The sequence below is a fragment of the Girardinichthys multiradiatus genome, chromosome 13 (assembly GCF_021462225.1).
Source record: "Girardinichthys multiradiatus isolate DD_20200921_A chromosome 13, DD_fGirMul_XY1, whole genome shotgun sequence".
Taxonomy (NCBI): Eukaryota; Metazoa; Chordata; class Actinopteri; order Cyprinodontiformes; family Goodeidae; genus Girardinichthys; species Girardinichthys multiradiatus.
Window position 1 is genome coordinate 41,548,943 of NC_061806.1, and position 17,648 is coordinate 41,566,590.

At 44.3% G+C, this 17,648-nt stretch overlaps 1 protein-coding gene across 1 annotated transcript; it reads left to right on the top strand.

Moving 5' to 3' along the window:
- The first annotated feature begins 3,767 nt into the window (after positions 1-3,767).
- On the top strand, positions 3,768-15,028 carry LOC124878916 (C-type lectin domain family 4 member E-like). Its single transcript, XM_047383101.1, has 6 exons — positions 3,768-3,807; positions 13,594-13,716; positions 13,838-13,915; positions 14,181-14,332; positions 14,448-14,572; positions 14,659-15,028. Exons 1-6 carry the CDS (start codon positions 3,768-3,770, stop codon positions 14,825-14,827), a joined length of 687 nt encoding a protein of 228 aa, XP_047239057.1. The 3' UTR covers positions 14,828-15,028.
- The last annotated feature ends 2,620 nt before the right edge of the window (positions 15,029-17,648 follow it).

The following is a 17,648-nucleotide window of genomic DNA, read 5'->3' on the forward strand; positions in this document are numbered from 1 at the left end:
CCATCAGTGGGACCCTTTGTGAGGTTCCTTGAGACGACATTGTTGTAAATAAGTGCCGTTTAACTAAATAATCTGAACTGAAACTATCTGTGTAGTTATGCTGCTATAGGCTTAGGCTGCTGGAGGACATAATGACCACTTTCACCCTCTTCGCTACATTCTCACACTACTCTCCAATTTTGCATTATTTGCTGTTATTTCAGCTTTTGACTTTGTTCTCTCTTTTCTCTTCCTAGAAGCTACACCTGGACTGGCTCTGTGTCTACCTGTGACACCTTTCTGGAGAGGGGGATCGTCCAAGCTTCTGCTGGCAACAACTTTACTAACATTTACTTTTCCTTCCCATAGAAAGTACTCCTGGATCAGTGCTTCTTTGTTCTTTTTGTATCTCTGCTCTGTTCTCTCAAACCCCCAGTCGGTCGTGGCAGATGGCCGCTCACACTGAGCCTGGTTCTGGTTCTGCTGGAGGTTTCTTCCTGTTAAAAGGGAGTTTTTCCTCTCCACTGTCGCTACATGCATGCTCAGTATGAGGGATTGCTGCAAAGTCAATGCCAGTGACTGTCCACTGTCTCTACATGCTCATCCAGGAGGAGTGAATGCTGCAAGTCACTGACTGGATGCAATCTGCTGGGTTTCCTTAGATAGAAAAACTTTTTATCCAGTTTGAATAAATAACTGAATCTGACTGAACTGTTCAATGGTTACGATTAATTGGAATGTATGAACCTGACTGTTGTGAAGTGCCTTGAGACGTGTGTTGTGAATTGGCGCTATATAAATAAAACTGAATTGAATTGAATCTCCAGATATAGTTTTTGTAGAGCAAAGCTAAATGTAGGCAAACAGCTGTCGGGGGCTGGGAGTTTATGTACTGTACTTTGCTCAGTCCATAGGTGGCGTCGGAGCTCATGGGTGCAGAGGTAACAGATGTTCCATATCCTACTGATTGCTACTGGGAGTATTTAAGCAGGAGGCTGCCAGCATTTCACCGAACTGAGTGTTAGCCAACAGTGGTAACAGACTCTTGCCAGACCTCAGCTTTGCAACTAAGATTCGTGTTTTTTTCTGAGCCTCAACTGACCTTCGTGTGTCCTCCTTCTCAGGTTGATTTAATGCCTTGGCTTCGCCTCCAGTTCGTTTCCTGACTTCTGGATTAAGTGAGTTTCTTGACTCTTGGACAAGGAGTCTTCAGGATCAAGGTTCAAGTCTTCAGTTACCCTCTTCATACTTCAAGCTGGCAGCTTCCAGACTCCACGATCAGCTGGACCAAAACATAAGCGAACCCTGTTCACCCTCCAACCTGCCCTCACGCAAGTACCTCCACCCTGTGCTCCACACCACCGTCTCGCACACCTTGGACTGAGTTGGACAGGACTTCCTGGGAACCACCTACCTCAGATAATCACCTTCTAAGTCATCTCCAATCCTGAGCTCCCAGACTCCACATCTCTCTTTCCCCCCTGGCGGTTCAGTCATCTCTTCCAGTAAGCTACACATTCTGAGTGCAATATTCAGAGCTTCACTCTGGACTTACCTGTTGTCCCCTTCTCTGTACAGCTGGTGATCTCTGGCCCTGTTTCTCTTGGCATTATTTCCCCTGTGAAAATAAACCTTTTAAAATCTGTAAGAGTCTCCTAAGTGTCTTCTGCATGTGGGTCAGATCCGTACCTAGAACCATGACACCAGCTTCTCCATCTGGTACACCTGAAATGCTGCAACAGGACACATGAATATAAAACAAATCATCAGTTTCATTTCAGAGAATCTATATGAGGAACTATTACTAATATAGATCTTGTCATTTTGAGTGGAGAAAGTATAATGAAAAAAACAATCCTGCAGAAACAAAATGTCTTTATTCTGACGGAGTTTGGCTGAACTTAGCGTGATGCAGAATGATTAACGTGATCATGAAATCAGAAGTTAAATCAATTCAATGTGTAAAAAGGTTCAATGTTTGTACCTCAGTCTTATAGAAAACATTAGTTTTACCAACATTTACATAAAGGAGAAAGCAGACAGTAGATGATGCCTCTTCCTCCTCACCCTTTAAGCTCAACAGGAAGTTTCTTCAACACAAAGCTGTGAAACATGAAGGTGACGGACAGATCTTCCATCTGAAAGGACCACACAGGTTAGAGGACACAAGGAACTTCTGAGGTGTCGACTTTACTACAGTTTGTTTCTTTCATTAAATCATTCATTCATCTTCTATACCGCTTATTCCATAGTGGGTCATAGGGAGCTGGTGCCTATCTCCAGCAGTCTACGGGTGAGAGGCAGGGTCAACTCTGGACAGGTCACCAGTCCATCGCAGGGCAACTGTTATTAAAATCAATTCATTTTAATCTGAAAATATTAGACGCGTAAGCATGTAAATACATCAAATTTTCATGATCAGAGAGTTTTTATTTTGATATTTGTTGGATTATATTAATAATTCAGTAATAGAGTCACACACCTCAGGTCTTTGATTGGCTTAGACTGACCTTGAGGTTTATCATAGTAAAAAGAAACAGATCAGTACATCCTCAGAATCAGATGGGGAAATTGTTTCAAAATGCTCATTGATGGAAATTTAAAATGGAATAAAAAATCACAACTGTCAGTGTTGTCTCCTAAAATGTAACTCTTCTTAAATGCATTCCAAACGAATCAGTAAAATCTAATTTTATTTATTTCACCTTAATTTAACCGGGAAGTCTCTGAAGTTCAACATCCATTTTTGAAGAGAGACCTGATCAAGAAGGTCGTGTTTCTGTGTTGTCCTCAGAGTGAAGTATCCCCATGATGAGACGTCCACAGAGCTGTGAAAAAGGTAAGAAGATAAATGTGGTGATAAATCAGCAGGAAAGTGAAGAAGAAGCTGAAGTCAGAGCTGAGTGGTCTTCATCATACAATCAAGAACCAGACTGAGCACAAACTGCTTTCTTTAGGCAACATTTAACACTTTAGACAAAATTTTACATCGGAACTAGAAGAAAACTATTTTATCTGAAACTGAATGTCACATTTACTGCTGGGTCAGATGATTACAGGATTGTAGTTAGATAAAAGTAATGGATTTTCAACAGAAAAAGACTGTTTCAAGTTTTAAAATGAAGTAAAGAAAAACATTCAGGAAGAAAATAATGTAGAAGTAAGTTAAAGGAAGGGTGATCTTTGATGCTTTCTGATAAACAAGATGTGAGACAAACTTCCTCTTTCCAGTTCAGTTTTATAGTTTTGTTGCAACAATAAACAGCTGCATCGTTAAACTCTCAAGTCTTCGATCTGCACAGAACCAGATTACCTCATTTGACTCTATTACATGTCGAGAACATCTCTGAAAAGGATCAGAAAGAATATCTCTCTCTGTCTCTCTCTCACAGAAATCTAAAAGGTGCGATCCTTGCAGATGTACGTCGAAGAATTATGGAAAGGAGAGATGCTTTTATAGTTTTATAGATCTTGACTGAGCTTAGAACAATCTAAAATAGAACGGACTAAAGTACAAATCAAAGGTGGGGAGTCAGTTCGTTTCTAGAAATGCTAAGGAAGCCTGGAAAGGGTTATAGGTCATGATGGGTAGAGTGGGGGAAAGAACAGCAGTCCCTACAAATAGATTCTTATCTTTTGCCAATGACCTGAATATTTGTTTTTCAAAGTTTGTTAAGCAACTGCATCTTACATGTCAGGGGAATTATAGTTGTGACGTTGTGAGTAACACCAACCCTCATTCCTTAAGCATCATTTCCGAAGCAGAAGTCACAGCCAGTTTTGCAAAAATGAAGCCCAACAAAGCACCTGGACCTGCTGGTTTGAAAGGTATAGTGATTAAATCATGCAGATTTCAACAAACTTTTTACAAAACTATTTCAGTGTCTTTTAAGTAAACATCTTGTTCCAAAAATTATGAAAATTACAAATATAATTCCTGTCCCAAAGAGGCCCAAAGCATTATGGGTGAATGACTTTGGACTTATAGCACTGTCAGGGTCATTTTCAATCATTTGTGTTTGCGTGTATATTTTGATCCAAATCAATTTGCATATAAAAGGGCAGATGCTACACTTACTTTGATAAACACAGTCAATAGGAGTTATGCCAGGTTATGATTTATTGATTCTAGTTCAGATTTTACTTGTATGCAAACGTATACATTGGTTCAAAAGCTCTGTGATTTTATCTGTGAATGGTCCTATATAAATAAAGTTACTTATTTACAAATATAAATATCACAAAGTGCTTTACAGAGTGCAAATAAAATAGGTACAAATATAGGCCTAATATAAAACAGAGACAGAAACAACAGCGAATAAAACAATAAGTAGAACATTTAACTAAAAGCTTGTCTAAATGAAAATGTTTTAAGCTGCTTTTTAAAGGAGTCAACAGGGTCGGCCACACGGAGAGACAGGGCCAAGGTATTCCACAGCCTGGGGGCTACTGCCGGGTAGGACAGGTCACACCGAGTTTTAAACCGGGTCTTAAGGACTTTCAGGAAGTTCTGGGCAAAAGACCGAAGAGTGTGACCTGAAGAATAAAGGATCAACATTTCATTGATGTATTGAGGGGCCTGTCCATTAAAAGCTCTTAAGGTCAAGACTAAAATTTTAAAATCAATTCTAAGCTTGACAGGTAGCCAATGTAGAGAAGATAAACCAGTGTGATGTGAGCCCTTCTATTAGTTCCTGTTAAAAGTCTCGCTGCAGCGTTTTGGACCAACTGAAGATGAGTAACAGAAGATATGCTAAAACAAATAAAAACAAGTAAAAAGAGAATTACAATAATAAAAGCATGAATTATCATCTCCAGGTCAGATTCGGATAACATTGCACCTAATTTAGAAGTATTTTTCAGATGATAAAAGCGACATTTTACCTAAAGTCTTTAATTGTCCAGAGACATTGACCAGTCAAATAGAACACCAAGGTTTCTGAGGCTAGGCCGGCAAGAGGAGCCCAGAAAATCGAGGTGTTTTTCGATCCAAGGAACTTTCTGTTCAGGAGCAATGATCGAGGTTTCAGTCTTAGTAGAATTTAACTGAAGGTAGTTTTTAGCTAGCTGGTCCTTAATACAAGAGACACAATGTAATAAGTTGGCTAACTTGTCTATTTCTGAGTCATTGAAGGAACACAGTTGGATGTCATCCGCATACAAATAAGGCACCTTTTTAAAGCAACTGTTAATCTTAAGGGGGCTGATGTATAAAAGGAACAAAAGTTGACCCAGGATCAAACCCTGAGGAACACCATGCAACAAGGAAATGACTTTGAACATTATGTTATTTGCAAACATGGAAAATGTTCTGTTGCTCAGATAAGAAGAAAACCACCCAAGAACGGTTCCTTTCTCATTCTGCAATCTATGTAACAGAATCTTGTGGTCGACAGTATTCAAAAGCTGATGACAGATCCAATAAAACCAACAGACTGCACTGACTGGAATCTGCATCCATTAATATGTTGTTGGATACTTTTAACAAGGCAGTCTCAGTAGAGTGTATCTTGCAGAAACCAGACTAAAACTTTAGCAAGAAAAGGCGATTTTGATATTGGCCTCTAATTGCTTGGCTCTGATGGGTCCAATTTGGGCTTTTTCAAAATAGAACTTCAAACTGCTTGTTTTAAAAAGCTTGGAACTGACCCAGTAGAAAAATAAATATTAATGAGTTTGACGACATATAGGCCAACGATATCAAACAGAAACAGTTATGTGGGTATGACATCTAGCAAACAGGAAGAAGGTTTCATCTTCTTTAGTAATACCTTAACATCCTCTAAAGAAACAGAGGTAAATGAGGACCAGGAGCACACAGTAGAGCTCTCAGTAGGGATGTCACTAAGAGGTGGTTTTACACTTGGCCTGATGTTATCAACCTTTTCCACAAAAAAGTTTGAAAATCTGTTGCAGTCATCTATTGTGAATACAGGCAGCAGCAGAGCTTAGGGTGATACCACGTTAATATTGTCAAAATCTGCCTATTTTGGGTTTTTGGGTTTGAGTTCTGTTTACCTTCTCTAGCACAGCCCGGTTCTTCTCTTGCTTTATTTCTGTTCATTCAGGTTTATTAGATTCTTTCTGTTTAGTTTTGTTACTTCCCTGGATTCCAGTGTTAGGTGTGTTAGTTTATATTTCCTTATAGATCTGGTTCCTCCCTGATTATCCTCCTTCTTTAAATGTAGTTTGCGGACTTCAAGTTTTGTAGATTGTCATTGTAAATACAGGAGCGTCCCAAAGAAGTGTGATCTCTCCTGTGTTGTTCTCCTTTTATACAAATGAGATGCAATATATGAATTCATATTGCCATCTCTATAGGTACACAGATGACATGGTGCTTGTTGGTCTTCTGCAGTCAAATGATTCTGGAAAATATTCGGCTTATTTGAACCATATTGATGAACTCGTTCAATGGTGTAAGACCAGTGATTTATTTATTAATGAAAGCAGGACTAAAGAACTAGTGATGGGTAAACATAATGTCTGTCAGCAGTTATCTCCGGTCGTCATCAATGATCATCCTGTGGAAATAGTTTATGAAATCAAATATCTCAGAAGCTTTAATGATAGCACTCTGTGTTTTTCATGCAATTTGCATAACATTTTTAACAAAGCTATGCAGCGTATGTATTTAATTGGAAATTAGATGACGCGCTTCTGGACACAGTTTATAAAAATCTTATTGAAAGTGTTTTAACTTTTAACATGTGCACCTGGCCAATGAAATCACTGGCACTAAGCAAAGGATGCTGGGAGATTTGTAAAAAAGACAAACAAAACAAAAGGCCCAACAATTTGTGGGTGTGTGGATGAGTACAGGCCTGTCGCCCTGACGTCTGTGGTCATAAAATCGTAAAGTTATGCACATAACTACTGTTCCCTGAAGGAGAGTAACGAAGTACAACACATGAGTATGGGATATCACGCCCTGCGTGTCCTGGCTGAAGCCACCTCTAATCACGCCTCCTAGGCAAATGACGTGATGACGACAGGTGACAGGCCCCGCCTGCACTATATACCTGTCCGTCATCATCGTCATTACTCAGTTCGATAGCCGCTATTCACCGAGCCCAGCTGAGCAGCAGGGCAGCAATGTGTTGTATTTCGTTACTCTCCTTCAGGGAACAGTAGTTATATGCATAACTTTACGTTCCCTTTCAGTCGATTCGCTCAGTACAACACATGAGTATGGGACATATATAAACGCCCCGCAGAGCAGCCATCAAACCTGGATCATACACTGCATACTAGTGCAGCACTTCAGACCCAGCAGAAAGAACAGAGTGAGCCACAGAAGGGGTTGTCACATCCAAACGATAAAACTTTACAAATGTGTGCGGCGAAGACCAGCTGGCTGCAGCACAAATGTCACTCATGGGCACCCCTCTAAATAGTGCCCAGGAGGTCGCTATGCCCCTGGTGGAGTGAGCCCTCACACCACGTGGCATTGGGAGACCCCTGTTGCTGTAAGCCAGAAAAATAGCCTCCACAATCCAGTGGGAGAGTCTTTGTCTGGACAGAGCTTTCCCCCTTGCTGGGTTAGCAATACACACAAACAGTTGATCACACAATCTCACAGACTGAGTACGGTCAATGTAACTACGCAGTGCACGTAAAGGGCACAGGAAGTGTAACCTCCTTTGTTCCTCAGATGCAAAAGGAGGTGGACAAAAACTCGAAAGCTACATAGTCATGGAGCTGTAGTCCGAAGGTATAACCTTAGGAAGATAAGCTGCATTGGGTCGCAAGGTGACCTTGGAACCATCAGGTGAAAAGTGTATGCAGGTAGGATTTACAGACAAAGCATTGAGGTCTCCAACTCGCTTTGCAGTTGTCAGAGCAAGAAGCAGAGCAAGCTTGTATGAAAGGAACTTCACATCTACTGACTCCAAAGGTTCAAATGGAGGGTCACAAAGAGCTTCTAGTACCAATGTGAGATCTCAGGAAGGAAAACTGGGTTTAATCACAGGTCTGAGTCTACGAACCCCCTTTAAGAAGCGTACAGCCAGAGGATGAGCACCTGGTGTGACTCCATTAAAACCAATATGGCAGGCAGAAATGGCAGCCAAGTAGACCTTAATTGTGGAAAAGGAAAGACCTTTATCCAGCAGATCCTGCAAAAACATTAAAACTTCCACCATAGAGCACTGAAATGGAACAATGTGCTTGTCCTCACACCACTGCTCAAAAGCTCTCCATTTATAAGCGTATAAGCCTCTAGTGGAGGATGCTCTTGCATTCTGGATTGTTGCCACCACATCAGGGGGGAGGCCTTTGGCTAACAAGCTGGACTTCTCAGCAGGTAGGCATGCAGCTTCCACATCTCTGGGTGTGGATGAAATATCTCCCCCCCCTGCCTGAGTGAGGAGATCCCGGCAAACGGGGAGTTGCCACGGCTCTGCTGCCAGCAGGCTGATTATCTCGGAATACCATGACTTTGCAGGCCAACGGGGTGCTAACAAAATTAGGGACAGACCCTGTTTGCGCACCCTCTCTAGTACAGGTAGTATCATTTCCACTGGGGGGAATGCATACAGGAGTACATTGGGCCATGGATGGGCCAGGGCATCCACTCCCAGCGGAGCATCCTGATCTGTTATGGAAAAGAACAGAGGACAGTGGGTGTTGTCTCTGGTGGCAAAAAGATCTACTGTTGCTGTCCCAAACAGACACCATATTTGTGCCACCACGGAAGGGTGAAGCCTCCACTCTCTCACCCGAGGTCCGCCTCTGGAGAGCAAATCTGCACCCAGATTCAGACGTCCCGGGACATGAATAGCTCTGATAGACAGAAAATGTATGCTGCACCACTGTAAGAGGGTGTGAGATAGTTTCAGGAGAGGAAGTGAACGAGTCCCTCCCTGTCTGTTTATGTATGAAATCACAGTGGTGTTGTCTGTCCTGACCAGAACATGTTGGTTTAACAGAACCTGGCAGAAATGTTGCAGAGCCAGCAGAACCGCTAAGAGCTCCAGGTAGTTTATGTGGAGTTTGGATTGTACTAGTGTCCAAACCCCCTTCACGGCCATGCCATCGCACAACGCGCCCCACCCCCTCAGGGAGGCATCCCTGGATACCACCTTGCGAAAGGTTACTCTCCCTATTGGCGAACCTCGGCACAACAGTCCTGGTTCCCGCCAAGGGCTGAGAGCCGACATACAGGCAGTGGTTATCGTTAGCTTTCTGCTGCGGTGACGCCATGCACACAACCGGTGAGAGCGGGTCCACCGCTGGAATGGGTGCATCTTCAGTAGACCGAGTGGTACTACTGCAATCATAGATGCCATCATACCCATCAGTTGTAAGATGGTCTGGAAACGCAGTTTGTGTCCCAACTGAAACTGAGCGAGGCAGCGGTGAAACGCGGCCACTCTGTGGTCGGAAAGACGTGCCCTGCTTGTAAGGGAGCATATTTCCAGACCGAGAAATGAAAATTGCTGACTTGGGATCAGCGAGCTTTTCTGAGAGTTTACCAAAAATCTCAGGGCTTGAATGTGCGACAGAACCCGAGAAAGCTGCGCTGTCGCCTGTTCTCTGGAACTGGCTATTAAAGCCCAGTCGTCCAGATAAGTTAAAATGCGGACCCCTGTCTCTCTGAGAGGTGCTAGCGCTGCCTCTACACATTTTGTAAAGGTGCGAGGCGCTAGAGACAGACCGAAAGGCAGTACGAGGTACTCGTATGCCTTGCCCTCGAAGGCGAATCTCAGAAACTGTCTGTGGTCCGGGTGTATCGCTACATGAAAGTAAGCGTCTGTCAGGTCGATCGTGGCGAACCAATCACCTGGGCTGATAGCACTCAGAAGCTGCTTGAGTGTTAACATTTTGAACTTGTATGTTCGGAGGTATTTGTTCAGAACTCTCAAGTCCAGGATTGGACGAAGCCCGCCCCCATTTTTCGGAACAACAAAACAACGGCTGTACCAACCTCTGGTACTCGGGAACCGCGCGAATAGCTCCTTTTGCCAACAGTGTATTTATCTCCTCTCTCAGAACCTCTGCTGCTTGGGCCATTACTGCCGTGTTTACCACGCCAACAAAGTGGGGTGGTCTCCGGCGAAACTGTAAACGGTAACCCATAGCAACGGTCCTCTCCACCCAAGGATGGAGTGCGCATGCGCGCCACATATGGAGACGTGAAGCCAGGCGACTGGCCTGCGGCACTGTTGGTGGAACGGTGCTGCCCTCTCCCGACGTGCGAGAGAGGTGCAGCCTCATTTGGCCGTTGCCTGCAGCTCTTTGATTTTGACTTTTTTTCATAGAAAAAACTGTCTTTATTGAAACATTTGGAGCATCCATACAAACATTTGGAACAACTGCAGTGCTCAGAAACACATTCAACGCACCCAAACTGGGGGCTTTTAGTGCAAATATATTTGTTGGGAAATTGTGCTTGGGAGACTGTGTGGGGGAAATGCAGCGCCTCTTGGGACTGGGATCCCAAACAACACCAGCAAAACCTTTTTTGGACGGCACCCGCCGACAACTGGCAAACATGTCTCCCTGCTCCTGAAACTCCTGAGTCCCGAGTCCCACAGCTAGGAGGACTGTGGTTTCTTCTTTCGGGACGTCGAGTCCCTCTGGAGCCCCGTAGGAGGACCCCTGCTCCAGGCCGTCTTTCGGGGAGCTTGGCCGTGGTTTTGTGGCTGTGCCGTCTGAGGGTTCAAGCTCACGGGTCGCGTCATCCTCTTCGCTGGGGGTGGCGGTACAGCTGGTTTGCGAGTGCCCGAGCTGGATTTGGGTCTCACATCTCACCTGGGGATGATACTGCGCAGTGCTTCGGTCGGCTTTTTCCTCTGCTCGAATTTCGCCTGTATGGCGTCGAGAGATTGTCCAAACAGCCCGTCGGCTACCAGCGGTTCATCCAGGTAGACATCTCTATCCCTATCCGGGATGTCAGAGAGCGTCAGCCACAGGTGCCTTTGGGCAACCACCGTCGATGCCATCACTCTGCCCAGTGATAGCGCTGCACAGCGGGATACACGGAGGATGTAGTCAGCGGTGATTCTCACCTCATTCAAGAGTGGCATCACAGGACTCTCCGGCGGTGTTGCGGCTCCAAGCTCCGCCAAGCGCATAGCTTGGTATGTTTGCAGCATGGTAATGGAGCTCAGGGCACGAGCGGTGGTCGCTTGAGCCTTGTAGATTTTCTCCAATTGAGCAGCGGAGAACCTACAGTGCTTAGACGGAAGCGATGTTGGACCACCCACACCGTGATTTTGGGATGGGGCCAGATATGCTGCCAAAGACGGTTCCATAGGCGGAAGATTCACCAGTCCGGCTTTTTCGGCGCCTTCCAGGTCCAGATACTGTCCATAACCCGGTACCGTGACGCGGGTGGACTGTGGTTTGTTCCATGAAAACGTCAACTCAGAGATAAAGTCTGGGAACATGGGTAGATGATGCTTGACTGCGGCCGGCTCCGAGGGGAGATAAAACCCCGCGAATCGCGATGGCCTCTCCGCAGGAGGTGGGGATGGCCATTCCACGTCCAGTGTGTCAGCTGCACGGCGGCAAAGAGAGAAGAAAGACGTGTTGCCCGGGTCTGCTGGCGCAGCAGCGGCAGCCTGACTTGGCAGAGACTCATCCTCATCATCGGACAGACCATGAACATCCAAACCGATGTCCAGTACGTCCTCTTCTCCCTGAAGGGGTTCTAGCTGAAGCTGAGACCGAGCACCTGCATTATCGGCTAACCCATCAATATACTCCATATGGTCTGCCCAGCTGGAAGCGGGGACTTCGACCGAAAAGCCGTCCTCATCAGAATCGGACGAAACTGGGTTTCCCGCCTCGGAGAGCAGTGGGTCTCGCCGTGAGACAGCAGCCTCTCCCGCCACCTTTTCGAGGAATTTAACCCGCCTCTCCAGGGTCGAGCGACGAAGCTGGCGACAGAACGCACATGCTTCGGGCTCCGCCAACGCTCTGCGAGCGTGAACGATCCCGAGACAGACGGGACAAGCCTCATGCTGGTCCTTCTCATGAAGCGAGAAGCCGCACCCCTGAGGACAGGGACGAATAGATGACTTCTGCTTCGCTTGCGTTAGCTTTGTGCTCATCCCGAACCACAAAGCCAGACCGAACTGCTTGAAATCAGCGCTTCGCGGGCAGACACGCTTACCAGCAGGCAGCAGTGACTAACTCCAACAAAAGCAGTTGAACTAATTCCAAGTAGCCCTTTGAAAAGAGACACAGAGCTAACCAGCAGCAGCTAGCTAGCCTGACTCAAAGAGGTGTTCTTAGCGAGGTGAAGAGCATAAGAACTGAGTAATGACGATGATGACGGACAGGTATATAGTGCAGGCGGGGCCTGTCACCTGTTGTCATCACGTCATTTGCCTAGGAGGCGTGATTAGAGGTGGCTTCAGCCAGGACACGCAGGGCGTGATATCCCATACTCGTGTGTTGTACTGAGTGAATCGACTGAAAGGGAACCTTTGAGCGTCTGGTGTTGAAGCACCAGAAGGACATCACAGCCCCCAGCTGGACCTCCTGCTTGCCTGCCAGGCAAACAGGTCAGAAGATGATGCAGTCAACGTGGGACTACACTTCATCCTGCAACACCTCGACCACCCAGATGACTCCACTGTTATTGGACAGATCCAGGACAGTGATGAGTCTGTATACAGACAGAAGGTGGATCGTCTGGTCTACTCGTGTTGTCAGAACCACCTGGAACTTAACCCATTCAAGACTGTGGAGATGATGGTGGATTTCTGGAGAACTCCCCCAACACTGCCTCCCCTCACCATCCTCCACAACACAATGGATCACTTACTGTTCCTAGGAACCACCATTTCTTTGGACCTGAGCTGGTCGTCACACATAGACAATGTAGAGAAGGTCCAGCAACTCAAGAAGTCCAACCTTCCTCAGGAGCTGCTGGTCATCTTCTACACTGCCATCATTCAGTCTGTCCTGTCTTTGTCCATCTCAGTGTGGTTTGGATCATCCACAGAACAGGACAGGTCCAGACTGCAATGACCAATCAGGTCTGCAGAGAGAATAATCAGGGCTGACCTTCCCTCTATCCAGGACTTATACAGGTCAAGGGTCAGGAGAAGGGCAGCTAACGTCTCTGTAAACCCCACACACCCTGCACACAAACTGTTTAGGCTTTTACCTTCAGGTGGCGCTACAGAGCGCTGTCTGCAACATACACAGTTTCTTCCCCTAGGCGGTTTCTCAGATGAACTCTTTACAGTCAGAGCTCCAGAACAACACTATGCATGATTGGACCGATCCAACATTATCTTTTTTTGTAAAGCCACTTCTGTATATATGTATATTTAAAGATATTTTATAATTCCATTTATTTGTACAATAAAAATCTTCATTGAGAGCATAGGGTACCGGAGTCAAATTCCTTATTTGTGTGACTTGGCAATAAAGCTGATTCTAATTCTGACAATGCTGTACTCTGTCATGTGACCTGCTCCCTTTGTCAGCGGCAAACAGCTACTCAACTCCAGGGGGCGCCAACTCATCCCTGACTGCATGTGTCACCTGTCCGAGATCATCCTCTGTTCTTCAGCCCATTTGTGGCTGATCAAAACCTTCTTCAAATTCTCTGTCTCCAAGTTGTGATGTGGTTCTCCTCTAAATGCTCCTCAGGTGAAGCTGCTGGCTCTCAACATGAAAACCCAGACAGAACCTCCAAGCTGCCATCAGATAGAGTGGTCCAGCTGGTTCTGGGCTCTCTGCTGGCTGCTGCTTTGATCATCATCTACAGACTCTGTGAGTTTATTTTGGTTCAATCTTTCACTGAAGTTTCATTTTTATTGAGTTTTAGGTTTTAGGATCTTTTTAAAAACAGGTTTGAGTGAAATTGAAATAATTTTTGTTCTTCTTGATTCAGGTGTTGTTGTTTTGAAGACCAACCAAACTGTAGAAACCCTGAAAGAGGAGAATGAAGCTCTGAGAAAACATCTCTCAGGTGAGACTGTTTGAAGGTGTCCACAAGGTTCATTCTGAAAGTCTCATTCAATGCTGATGGATCAATTTAGGTTTGGAGAGTTAGATTTTTGTCCCGTTTCTGTCTGTAAATGATGCTAAAGAGACACTGATGGACTGACAGAGACAAGAAGTTGGATTGTAACTGGAGGACAGAAGACGTCTCCTGCTGCCTCCAAATCACACAAACATCTACATAGATTTCTGCCTCCTGACTCTGAGAAGTTTTTGTTCTGATCTGTTCAAAGTTGAGGTGTGTTTGAAGAAAAGACCAGACTGGGAGAAGTATGGAGGATATCTTTATTATTTCTCCAACAATTCCTCCTCCTGGAACGAGGGCCAACGTTTCTGCAAAGATCTTGGAGGAGACCTGGTGAAGATAGACAGCAGTGAGGAGCAGGTATGAAACACTGCTGCAGGTTCATGTTCTCACACATTTTATTTCCTCATCATGTTTCTTCATCTCAGCACAGAAAAGTCTTACAGAGCGATTTCTATCCACTTCTCCTGTTTAGCTGTTCCTGGAGATCAAACTGAGAGACTTGATGAAGGAACCAGAGGACAAGTTCTGGATCGGACTGACGGACTCAAGGGAAGAAGGCAGATGGTTGTGGGTGGATGGATCACCATTGGATGAAAGGTTTGACCGATGAGAAATCATGTGATTATTTGAAGAATTCACCTGTCCAGCATTCATCTGCTGTTGTCTTTCTGCTCTTCTCCAAGTTTGATATTCTGGAGTAATCTAGAACCTGACAACCAGAGTAAAGATGGTGCAACTGAAGCTGACTGTGTGAGGATGGGGAAGAAACAAGGAGCAGATGACCTAAAGTCCTGGTTTGATATATCCTGTAATTATCCTCAGAAAAGTATCTGTGAGTTCATGTGTTTGTGAATGAAGTCCAACCATGGAGAACGATCTGAGTCCAGGATCAAGAAGCTGTAGAGATGCTGCTTTTATAAAGAAAATTTCCATAGATAGAAAAACTTTTTATCCAATTTGAATAAATAACTGAATCTGACTGCACTGTTCAATGATTAGGATGAATTGGAATGTATGAACCTGACTTTGTGAAGAACCTTGAGACGACATGTTGTGAATTGGCGCTACAGGTCCTTCTCAAAATATTAGCATATTGTGATAAAGTTCATTATTTTCCATAATGTCATGATGAAAATTTAACATTCATATATTTTAGATTCATTGCACACTAACTGAAATATTTCAGGTCTTTTATTGTCTTAATACGGATGATTTTGGCATACAGCTCATGAAAACCCAGAATTTCTATCTCACAAAATTAGCATATCATTAAAAGGGTCTCTAAACGAGCTATGAACCTAATCATCTGAATCAACAAGTTAACTCTAAACACCTGCAAAAGATTCCTGAGGCCTTTAAAACTCCCAGCCTGGTTCATCACTCAAAACCCCAATCATGGGTAAGACTGCCGACCTGACTGCTGTCCAGAAGAAATTTCTGAACGAATAGGCTGTTCCCAGAGTGCTGTATCAAGGCACCTCAGTGGGAAGTCTGTGGGAAGGAAAAAGTGTGGCAGAAAACGCTGCACAACGAGAAGAGGTGACCGGACCCTGAGGAAGATTGTGGAGAAGGGCCGATTCCAGACCTTGGGGGACCCGCGGAAGCAGTGGACTGAGTCTGGAGTAGAAACATCCAGAGCCACCGTGCACAGGCGTGTGCAGGAAATGGGCTACAGGTGCCGCATTCCCCAGGTCAAGCCACGTTTGAACCAGAAACAGCGGCAGAAACGCCTGACCTGGTCTACAGAGAAGCAGCACTGGACTGTTGCTCAGTGGTCCAAAGTACTTTTTTCGGATGAAAGCAAATTCTGCATGTCATTCGGAAATCAAGGTGCCAGAGTCTGGAGGAAGACTGGGGAGAAGGAAATGCCAGAAGTCCAGTGTCAAGTACCCACAGTCAGTGATGGTCTGGGGTGCCGTGTCAGCTGCTGGTGTTGGTCCACTGTGTTTTATCAATGGCAGGGTCAATGCAGCTAGCTATCAGGAGATTTTGGAGCACTTCATGCTTCCATCTGCTGAAAAGCTTTATGAAGATGAAGATTTCATTTTTCAGCACAACCTGGCACCTGCTCACAGTGCCAAAACCACTGGTAAATGGTTTACTGACCATGGTATCACTGTGCTCAATTGGCCTGCCAACTCTCCTGACCTGAACCCCATAGAGAATCTGTGGGATATTGTGAAGAGAACGTTGAGAGACTCAAGACCCAACACTCTGGATGAGCTAAAGGCCGCTATCGAAGCATCCTGGGCCTCCATAAGACCTCAGCAGTGCCACAGGCTGATTGCCTCCATGCCACGCCGCATTGAAGCAGTCATTTCTGCAAAAGGATTCCCGACCAAGTATTGAGTGCATAACTGTACATGATTATTTGAAGGTTGACGTTTTTTGTATTAAAAACACTTTTCTTTTATCGGTCGGATGAAATATGCTAATTTTGTGAGATAGTAATTTTGGGTTTTCATGAGCTGTATGCCAAAATCATCCATATTAAGACAATAAAAGACCTGAAATATTTCAGTTAGTGTGCAATGAATCTAAAATATATGAATGTTAAATTTTCATCATGACATTATGGAAAATAATGAACTTTATCACAATATGCTAATATTTTGAGAAGGACCTGTATATAAATAAACTGAATTGAATTGAAAAATTTTACAAACTTTTGCTTCCAGACATGTTACAATAATCAGTAAAAACTCTATATTTCATCAAATGTTGTGTCTGATATGTTTTTATATTAAACTCATTATTATTGACTTTAAATGCAGGATCAACTTTCAGATATATTAATAACGTTTATGGTCATTTGTAAATATTTCTGCTGCACCTTATACTCTTGGAAAACTTGGAAAAGAACAGAAAGAGACTAGCAGATATGAACCAGAGAGTAAAATTTCTCAAACAGACATGATTTCTCATGTCAAACGTTTCATCCAATGGTGACGCAACCACCCACAAACATCTAACTTCTTCTTCTCCAGTCCAGACAATGCCTTATCTCCTCCCGATGTCCCCTCAGAGTATCATGATCTACAGTGAGTCTTCAGCAAAGATTTGGGGTTTTACCACCACAACCTTCTTATTGCTGCCAATGACCTTCTCTCTGGTGCCCCTCCTTCCTGCGGTTGATTAAATGACCTCATTTTCAAAAAACCTATTCAGCCTTATACTGTTTCCGTAATTGTCACCTTCACAGTTCAGGGCACTACAATGTTTAAAAACTGGATCTCCATAATGTATGCCATATTATCCGAACCCCCGAAGGAGATGAGTGAAAAACAGCTTTCAAAACACATTTAGGTCATTTCGTGTATCTGGTATTATTAACGCTCCCACCGTCTTCCAAGCTTTAGTGAATGATGCCCTTTGAGATTTTCTAGATGTTTTTATCTTTGTCTGTCTCAGCTATATATTAATCTTTTCTAAGAATCTTGAAGAACATCAACCCTATGTAGACAGGTCCTCCAAAGACTCTGAGAGAAGCTGTAAAGTCCATTGTTAACCCAGAAGAATCATCTCAAGTATTTTACATTTGGAGCCAGAGGAACACATGCATTCGTATCTCATTAGAAAGTGTGAAAAGGCCTTAAGTGTAGCTCAGACAGGAAGCAGGGCAGCAGACGCTGATTTTAGCTCTATTCTCAGAGTAGTTTATATCCTTTTGCTT

Excerpts from the sequence above, each read along its gene's own strand:
- LOC124878916 (XM_047383101.1), top strand. The coding sequence starts at position 3,768 with ATGAAGCCCAACAAAGCACCTGGACCTGCTGGTTTGAAAG. Across the intron at positions 13,916-14,180 it reads TCTGAGAAAACATCTCTCAG|TTGAGGTGTGTTTGAAGAAA; the intron begins GTGAGACTGTTT and ends ATCTGTTCAAAG. Across the intron at positions 14,573-14,658 it reads GGATCACCATTGGATGAAAG|TTTGATATTCTGGAGTAATC; the intron begins GTTTGACCGATG and ends CTCTTCTCCAAG.